Here is a 9,132-nt window from a genome sequence, read left to right as displayed (position 1 = left end):
ATTATTAGACTAAGTTGTTTTTTTTTTTTTTTTTTTTTTTTTTTTTGCTTTTTGGGTCACACCCGGCGATGCACAGGGGTTACTCCTGGCTCTGCACTCAGGAATTACCCCTGGCGGTGCTCAGGGGACCATACGGGATGCTGGGAATCGAACCCGGGTCGGCCATGTGCAAGGCAAACGCCCTACCCGCTGTGCTATTGCTCCAGCCCCCTAGACTAAGTTTTAAAAAAAACAAAACTCAAATTCCGAGACAGCACCCTGCCATTTCCCTATCTTGTACCCATTCTTTCCTCACATTCGATTGAGATTTAACACCTATGCCCCCTTTTTATACACCTTGCCCATGTAGGCATTAATGACTTCCCCATTGGGTGGACATTGAGGTCCAGAGGGGGCAGGTAACAGTCCTAAACAAAGACCTTGAAGGTGAATTCCTGCTGCTTTGAGACCATGTCAAGCAACTGCTGCTTATGGTCTGTAAACATAGAGCTTAAAAGGACGTGTGTACCATTTACTGAGGGACATGAAGAAAGTCGAAGCCAGTTCCGCCATACCCAGCTGCCTGCAGTTGGCAGGTCACGGTGATGTGCTTGGGGAAGCAGCTTGGGCAGTCTCTGTTGTAGAAATCTTCCAGATGCCCATCTGGGCACCTGATGCAGAGTCCCAGTGGGTAGAAGCCACAGGATGTCCCCTTGGATACTGCCAGATGCTCTGGTTGCTGGGCACCCTGATTGGCAGGCAAAGCAGTTACCATGCCAACCCCCCTCCCCCCCCCCCCGCCTCCGGTTTTGTTTTTGTTTTTTTTTTTTGTTTTTTGCATTTCTCTTCCCATTAAGTACCAAGGTATTCCAGGGACAGGCAAGCAAATCTCTCAGGACAGAACGTCTTCTGCTCCAGGAAGCGGGGAGGAAAAGCGGAAACCGTGTCTGTACTTTGGCGGAGCCAGCGGGTACCTGATTGGGGATGACTAGTGCCTCTGGCTGTGTGTCAGTGCTAGTATCAGCGTCGGTCGTGCAAATGCGTGGATCGCCCGTCGTTGAGGGGCCCGTTGGCTCGTCCCCTCCCCTCCCCTCTCCCGCGCTGGCGGAGTTAGCCGGGTGCTCTGCGGAGGGGAAGCGCTGAGTCACCGCGCGCACGGTCTAGCTCGGCTCTGTCTCAGCTCCGCATTCCTCTCCCCGCCTCCGCGGGGCTCGGTCTACACCTCGGGGTCCTCAGCCCGGACTCACCGTCCCGGATTTCACATCCGGGCAGTCACAAGAAGGCACTTGTCTTTGCTTTTGCACGCACTCCCTGGGAAGGTCTTGCCTTCCCAGAAAAATAGCCAGGCGCCCCTCTTCTGGGGATGGCTTTCTCCCCCAAAATTGACCGGCTAATTCTTTCCTGTATGAGAGCCGACTCTCGGGGTCCCTCACCCCCTAATCGGATTATGTTAATGTCTCAGGCTTGGGGCGGGGACGAGGGAAATGAGATTTAATTAATGTGACACACTCTCTGAGGCCCCCCTCCCCTTCGAGATCGGTAGGTGCGGGATCACAGGCTTCTGGGAAGGGTGCGCGTGTGTGTGCGTGTGTGTGTGCGTGTGTGTGTGCGTGTGTGTGTGTGTGTGTGTGCGCGCGCGCGCGCGCGCGTGCAGTTAAGGAGGGGGCAATGTCTGTGAGTCTCGGCCACCACCATCCCCGCCCCCAACCAAGGGCAGAATGATCAGGGCTCTGCTCTCTTTCCCACCTCCCCAGACATTCCAAGCAGGTAGGCTGGGTAACTAGTTTCGAGTTCGGCGGCCCTGGATGGCTTCTGGGGCTGGAGGTGAGGGTAGCGCGGATGGGGCCCCGCCCACATGTCTGGTTTCTATGGCGACAGCCCGGTGACCCAAGTCCTGCTCCCTCCCTCCCCTGCAACCCCGAGAGATGACGGCACCGCGCTGACTGCGCCAAATTCCAGCCAATGGGCGGCTGCTCGCGCCTCCCCTTCCGCCAGCCCTCCCCCGCCCCGCTCCCCCGGGGAACTCGATTCACAAATCCCGACTGGAGGTTTCCGGCCGCAGGACCAGAGCAAGGGCGCCCGGCCGCGGCTGGGGCACGGTGCGGGTCGGTCCTCCTGGGAGGGCCAGCGGATGGCCACGTCGCTGGGCGTTCGGGCCAGGCTCCAGCCGCTCGCCACCCTGCTCGCGAGCGACCCGGGAGACGTAGTTGCGGCCGAGCTCGCCGCCCCGGTTGCCCCTCCACGCCCCCTCCCACCTTGCCCCAGCGCATCCGTGTCAGCACCACGGATAGCGAACCCCGCTTGTCTTTGCTGGGGAGGCCCCCTCGCAGGGCTCGTTTGGGGGTCCCTGGAAGGCCTTGCAGGCCAGACAGCCGCGGCTCTGCTAGATCCGGATTTCCGTGGTCCCACGGTTGTGCTGGATCTGGCCTCCTTGAGCCACCTGGAACGCTGCACTTGAGCCACGTGGCCAGGAAAGCAATAGAGGCTGCCCTCAGGCTGAATCACTTATTTCTCCTCTTTGACCCGCAAAGAAGGGCTCCCCTCTCCCTGGCTAGGGGACGCTGGCCTGGGAGGGGGGGGCGTGAAGGGGTTAGATCTGAACCTCCAGCCCACCCCCCACCCCAGGCTGCACTGGCGCTATGTGACACAGGGGCCCTGGAACATCCTCATGGGTGGGTGAGAAGCGTATGGGGCTGCATGTCAGGCAACACCTATGGGTGGGGACACAGGCTGCCTTGGGCCTATGGTCCAGGCATTTCGTCTTAGGAGGGAGGTGGAGACTGATGATGAAGGCAAGGGTGAGAGCCGGCTGGCTCCACGGGCCACTCTGTAGAAGGGAAGTAACTTCTACTGCTCCTCCTCATGGCAGCCCTAAGAGGTCTGGGATGAAGGAGGAGCTGGGTGGGACCAGACACCGAGGATGGGAGGAGGCTGGGGTAGAATTCAGCTTTATCAACCATTCGGGCTGGTGTTGCTTCGCTGGACTCTGCAAAATGGAAGCCAAATGGCAGACCCGGGTCCTCGGGCCTCTAGCTTGTCCCCTCCCCGTGGGAGCATCATGGAGACCCTCCTGCCGGCGCTGGGACATCTCCCCGTCCCCTCCCTCCCCCCTTTCCTCCCTCCGGCGCCCAAAGAAAGGCCGGCACAAGACCATGTGCAGGCGCGTGCAGCGCTTTATAGTTCTCTCCGGGACAGACGGACAAACAGACAGTGCGGCCCGCGCTGTCGGCCCGCATCGTTGGCACCTTAGACGCGGCACCAGACCCAACCCAGTCCCTGGTACCCTCCCGGGAAGACTCCGGTCCGGACTCAGATCAGCACCTCAGACAGCTCCCGGCCCAACCCTCCCCTCCCCCCTCCCTTTGGAAACAACCGAATAAATTAAAAGTGGGGGGAGACAAACGGACGAACCAAAACTTTAAAAAAATAAACACCTAAGGATAAGGAAGAGGGGTGCTCCTCTCCCTGAATGAAAGAGTTCTCGGTCCCTTTCCACCCTTCCGAGGGGGCGCCGCCGCCGCCGCCGCCGCCGGGGGTGGCTTTCCAGGTTGATTTTGCTTCCAAACTTCAACCTCCTGATACCGGCACCCCTCCCCCAACTCCCGGCATGCAACACGTTGGAAAAGGTAAGGGTGGGGGTTGGGGGCGGCGAAGGATCGTCCTGGGGGTGGTCGAGGCTCTTGGGGGGGAAGGAGGAGGCTGCAGTTTCTGGCTGCACCCTCAGTCCGTCCAAATTCAGAACTTCAGTTCCCTTTGGTCTGGGTAGGGGGTTTGGGGGGGCACGGGGGTGGAGGTGGGGGAAGAATCGCAAGCTAACTTAGGCGGAGGGGGAAAAGGGGGCGCAGGGCAGGAGAAAGGGGGACACGGGGGGCAGCAAGAAAAGGGAGGCCAGGAAGAAGAGCCAGGTGGGGGGGAGGGTCGAGAGGCAGAACGCACCCTGGGAGCGGGGAAATGGGGAGGCCGGAGGCCCAGGAAGGAGGTGAGGAAGTGGACAGACCTAGGGTACACGGATTTACAGACACACCCTGAAGGGAACGAGGAGGCCCCGGACACAACTGGAGAAACGGGGGCGCTGACAGACAGAAGGGGTGAGGCTGTAGGGGGTGGGCCCCCTCTTCCGGCACTCAGACCCCTCCACCCCCCACTACCACCGCGCTACGCCCGGGCAAACGCGCGGCTTCTGGCCTCCCCCTTCCCCGGCGGGGCGCAGGCGGGCCCCCCTCGGGCCGGGGCGGGGGGTGCGGGCGCGGCCCTCGGCTCTCTCTAGCGGTCCAGGTTCATAGTCCAGTGCTTGGCCCCGGTCGCGCAGCTGTCCCTGGCGGCCGAGGAGGAGGAGGAGGAGGCGGCGGCGGCAGCGGCAGCGGGGGCCACGGGCGCGCCCCCGCCTGGGGGACCCCCGGCGGCGGCGGCCTCGCCCTCGTTCTTGAGGTCTTGGAAGACCTGCGTGAAGAAGTGCGGGTCGGCGTTGAGCCGCAGCATCTGCGGGCTGAGCCGCTGAATGAGGCGCAGGCAGCGCTGCCAGAAGCGCTCCTTGTCGGGCTCCACGAGGAAGGGCTTGAGAGGGTAGGAGATCTCGTTGCCCATGTAGGAGTAGGCGAGGTAGAGGCAGGTGAGGAAGGCAGCCTGCAGCTCGGCGGCCGACGCCAGCTCGTCCCCGCGCAGCGACTCGCGGCACAGCAGGTACACGAACACCAGGTTGGCGGGCGTGATGAAGGCCTGGTCTTGCCAGCCCTGCAGCAGCAGCGAGCGGTCCACGCCGCGGAACCAGCCCACCAGCTCGCCGGGGCTCAGCTCCTTGAGGCGGTAGCAGCGTCGGCACACGAAGTCGCCCAGGCAGCGCAGCAGCTCGCCCGTGGACGCCTGCACGATGACCCGGCGCGGCGTGCCGCCGGGCGCGGGCGGCGCGGCCTGCGGGGCGAGGGGCGGCGGCGGCGGCGGCGGCGGCTTGCCCCCGCCCGAGCCCGGCGCCGGGGCGGCCCCGCTGCCCCCCGACGGCGGCTCGCCCGCGCCCGCGGCGGCGGGCACGGTGGGCACCGGCACGGCGAGGGGCTTGGCTGCGCCGCCGCCGCCGCCGTCGGGGGGGTCTCGGCCCTTGCGGAGAAGGTTCTCGCGGTTGCGCTGCTGCACCAGGGGGTCGGGGCCCGTGGACGCCGGCTTGGGCGTCACCTTCTTGCTGCCTTTCTTCTTCTTGGCCGACGCGGCCACCAGGCGCTTCCAGGTGAGCGCCGAGATGAGCACGGACGGCCGTTTGAGCCGGCTCTCGCCTTTGCCGCCCTTGCCTCCGGCCGGCGCCCCGTAGCCCCCCAGCGCCTCGTCCCCCGCGGGCGGCGCCTTCTTCTTCTCCTCCGGCAGTCCGCCGGGCCTCCGGCCCTTGGCCGAGGAGGCGGGGGACAGCGACAGCACCGTGCCCATCCTGCAGAGCGGGGCCGGCGCCCGGGCCCCGGCGGGAACCGCGGGTGGCGCCGCCGCCGCCGCCGCCGCTGCTGCTGCAGCCCCGGGGGACCCGGCGGTGGGGGGCCTAGCCCCGGCCCGGGCGCGGGGACCGGCGCGGGGGGAAGGCGACTGCCCGGCTGCTCGGCGGAGGCTGAACCGAGTCTGAGCTGCGCCAGCTGCAGCGTCAGCCCCACCCCTTGGGCCCGGGCTTTCGCCGCGCCGCGCCCCGGCCCGCGCGGCCAATCCGCGCCCGAGTTGTCCTCCTGATCGACAGCTCCACGGACCAATAGACTCTCGCACGCCCACATGGGGTCCCGCCTCTCCCCCCTCTCCCGCCCCCACCGCTGTCTCGGGTCCTTTTCCGAAAAAGCAGAGAGGAGGGGATAAGGGTGGTGTCGCCAGGGGCTCCCTCCGGGTCCGGACTGGGAAAGGGCACCTGCACGGCCACTTCCAGGTTCTTGGATCCCGGGGATCAGCTTGTTTTGATGCACTGGCTCGCGGGGTAGCAGAGACGCGGTGGGCTAGCCTGCCCCAATCTTTCGGGGGGCGGCGTGGGCTGTGAGTGCCCTCTTCTGCCGCGCGGACCCTAGAGGGTATCAGTGTGCTGGGTCCAGTTGGTGCCCTTTTGTCATTCTCCTCCCCTGCCCCCGCCAGGGGCGCCTCCACCCCCACTCTCGCCGGTGATGGGGAGCTGGCAGGACCCCGGGTCGCCTTGCACACCATAGCCCAGCTCCTCGCTCCGGGGAGTGGGTCGGAGAGACCCCTGAGGCTGCTCTTTCCCCTGGTTCTCAGAAGAGGTCCTGGGCTCTAGTCCCGCCCCAACACCTCGTCATCCCCAGTCCTGGGTGAGTGATGGATGGCAGGTCCTTGGGGAGCAGCTGCACCCTGGCTCAGTTGGTGTCCCCAGGGTGGGACAGCCGGTGTGTGTGTGTGGGGGGGGGGTTTCCAATGATGATGAAGCACACCAGGCCGGTTAGTCCAACTTCCAGCCCTGCCTGGGGCCAGGTTAAGGTGGCTTTTGTCCTTAATGTTTCCTGCCGTTCACTGCCCAGCTGTCCCCACTTTCAGCTGTCAGCTATTAGGCCAAGTGGGTCCTCCCCATCCAAAGAGGCCCTGAGGTCTGTGGGGTCCTGCGGAGCCCTGCTGAGAGTCATGAGCCCGACTGGAGTCTGTCTGACTCCTCAGATGTGCCCACCCAGGGCCTGCTCTCTGCTCCCTGTGGCTCCCGCATCAGGAGTCTTCAGCTGCATTTGGTGAGGGGGAGGGGGAGATGGTGGTTTGGGCCACACCCTGTAGGTGATTCCTGGCCTTGTGCTCCCAGGTGCTCCCTGCCTGTGCTCCGGGGCTGTGCCTGGCCTTGTGAGTGCTCCCTGTCTGTGCTCAGGGCTTGTTCCTGGCCTTGGGGATGATTCCTGCCTGTGCTCAGGGCTTGTTCCTGACCTTGTGCTCCCAGGGGATTCCTGCTGAGGCAGGTCTGGGAAATCAGACCCTGGTGGGTGGGGTGCAAGGCAAACTCTTTACTCCTGGTCCTATCTCTTCGACTCAGGAATCTTCCAGCTTCTTCTGTGAGCGTTGGTCATGGATACGGGTTAAATGGGGAGCAGAACTCCTACCTGCCGATGCAGCCAAATCATCATATTCATCCCCATGCTCCTCCCAGCCCACTCGGGGGACCTCCAGTGGTCAGGGCTGCTGGACCCACACATGAGCTTGGGGCTTCCTTCCAGACCATGTCCCCCTGGGACTGTGCCTCCTGCCTCCTGAGGTGGTGGAGTTTTTTCATCTCTCCATCAGCTCCCACTCACCCACACCTACCTGGAACCCTGATGATTGGTTGCTTGCCGCCCCCCCACCTTCCCCACAACACCCCCACACACAGTCATGCATTTCCTCCCTGATTCAACAGCCAATGTCACCTCCTCGGGGGTCCCCGGGCTCCCCTAGATGGAGCTTTCTCTCCCAGCCCCAGCTGGCCTGCCCAACCCCCCATTCTCCCCAGTTGCAGAAAACCCGGCCCCCTTTCCAAGCCTCCTTCCTCCTCCCAGGCCTCTGAGTCAGCCTTTCTCTGACACCCAAGGAAGGAGCAGTCGCTCCCCGGTAGCTAAGGACAGGCCCCTAGGAGGCTGCGGGTGCGGGCACCTCCCCAGCACGTGGATGCGAGAGGCACGTGGGCCCCGGCTCTGCTCCCAGGAGACCCTCATTGACGTCAGGTCTATTGCTGGTGTTGCGTAGGACAAGATCTTCCATATGGCACACACAGGGGCTCCACCGTAGCACTCCATACCTGTCCCCCCTTACCTCTTGCTCTTCTCAAAGTCAAGAATTTTCCCCTGGGGCTGGAGCAATAGCACAGTGGGTAGGACGTTTGCCTTGCACGTGGCTGACCCGGGTTCGATTCCCAGCATTCCATATGGTCCCCCAAGCACCGCCAGGAGTAATTCCCGAGTGCATGAGCCAGAAGTAACCCCTGTGCATCACTGGGTGTGAGCCAAAAAAGCAAAAAAACAAACAAAAAAAAGAATTTGCCCCTGGGTAGAGACAGATCTCACTGGGCCCTCAGACAGCACACGCAAGCTGGCTTTGCTCGGAAGAGGGGTTTTTCTTTCTTTTTAATTTGATCAGCACCACTTGGTCCCCTGGCCACTACAGGCATGACCCTGAGCATAGAGCAGGAAGTGATCCCTCAGCACTGGTAGGTATGGGCCCAATTCCACACCAGTCCAAATTTACTCCTGTGCTTCAGGGTTCCCCGCCAGGTGCCTCCGGGACAATCACCCCAGTCCTCACTCTTTATCCGCCTTGTCTTTGAGCTTTTCTGACTCCCATGCTCTCTTCCCTACTACTGATGATCTCTCCCACATCTCTCAACTCTCCCACTGGGACCCCTTTTCATCCAGCACTTGAAATGCTGCCTTGTCCAGGAAGGCTTTCTGGGCCTAATCGGAAGGAACCCAGTGCTCATCCTGACATCCTTCCTTCCATCCTATTCCCTCAGCAGCAGCTGCTACATAATTTCCCAGTAAAGGACTGAGCCCCGTTTCAAGATGGACGTAGATGGACCTTAGAGACAAACCAATCAATAACCAGTGTAGGGGCTGGAGTGATAGTACAGCGGGTAGGGCGTTTGCCTTGCACGCGGCCGACCCGGATTCAATTCCCAGCATCCCATATGGTCCCCTGAGCATGTCCAGGGGTAATTCCTAAGTGCAGAGCCAGGAGTAACCCCTGTGCAGAGCCAGGTGTGACCCAAAAAGCAAAAAAAAAAAATAATAACCAGTGTAGGCTGAAGAGGCAGTATCCAGGTAAGTACTATCCCAAGGATATACCTAAATAAGGCACTTGCCTGGCACGCAGGCAGTTCATGTGTGATCCCCAACATGTGTACAGTCTCCTGAGCAGTGCCAGGAGTCATCCCTGAGCACAGAACCAAGAGCAAGCCCAGAGCATTGCTGGGTGTGGCCCCCGAACTAAAACATTAAAAATACAGCAAAATAGATCCACGGACCGGGACAGCGTTTCTATTATTCAAAACCCGAGGTTTGGAGCTGGTGATGTAGTGAGGGAGGTAAGGCACTTTCCTTGCCTGCAGATAGCCCCACCACCACCTAGAGTCCCCCAAGCACTGCCGGGAGTGAGCCCTGAGCATAGAGTGAGGAGTGAGCCCTGAAGACCACCAGGTTTGGACTCAAAATCAAACACAAAAGCAACCCCACCCCCCAA

The 9,132-nt window shown here is 62.0% G+C and overlaps 1 protein-coding gene across 1 annotated transcript; it reads right to left on the bottom strand.

Annotated features, from left to right (window-relative positions):
* Positions 1-3,130: 3,130 nt before the first annotated feature.
* Positions 3,131-5,557, bottom strand: CDK5R2 (cyclin dependent kinase 5 regulatory subunit 2). The gene has a single exon (XM_055123198.1). It carries the CDS (start codon positions 5,389-5,391, stop codon positions 4,243-4,245), a length of 1,149 nt encoding a protein of 382 aa, XP_054979173.1. The 5' UTR covers positions 5,392-5,557; the 3' UTR covers positions 3,131-4,242.
* Between the last annotated feature and the right edge of the window lie 3,575 nt (positions 5,558-9,132).

Source organism: Sorex araneus, chromosome X (assembly GCF_027595985.1).
Source record: "Sorex araneus isolate mSorAra2 chromosome X, mSorAra2.pri, whole genome shotgun sequence".
Lineage (NCBI taxonomy): Eukaryota > Metazoa > Chordata > Mammalia > Eulipotyphla > Soricidae > Sorex > Sorex araneus.
Note: the sequence above shows the minus strand (reverse complement) of the source record. Positions and strands in the feature narration are given on the sequence as shown.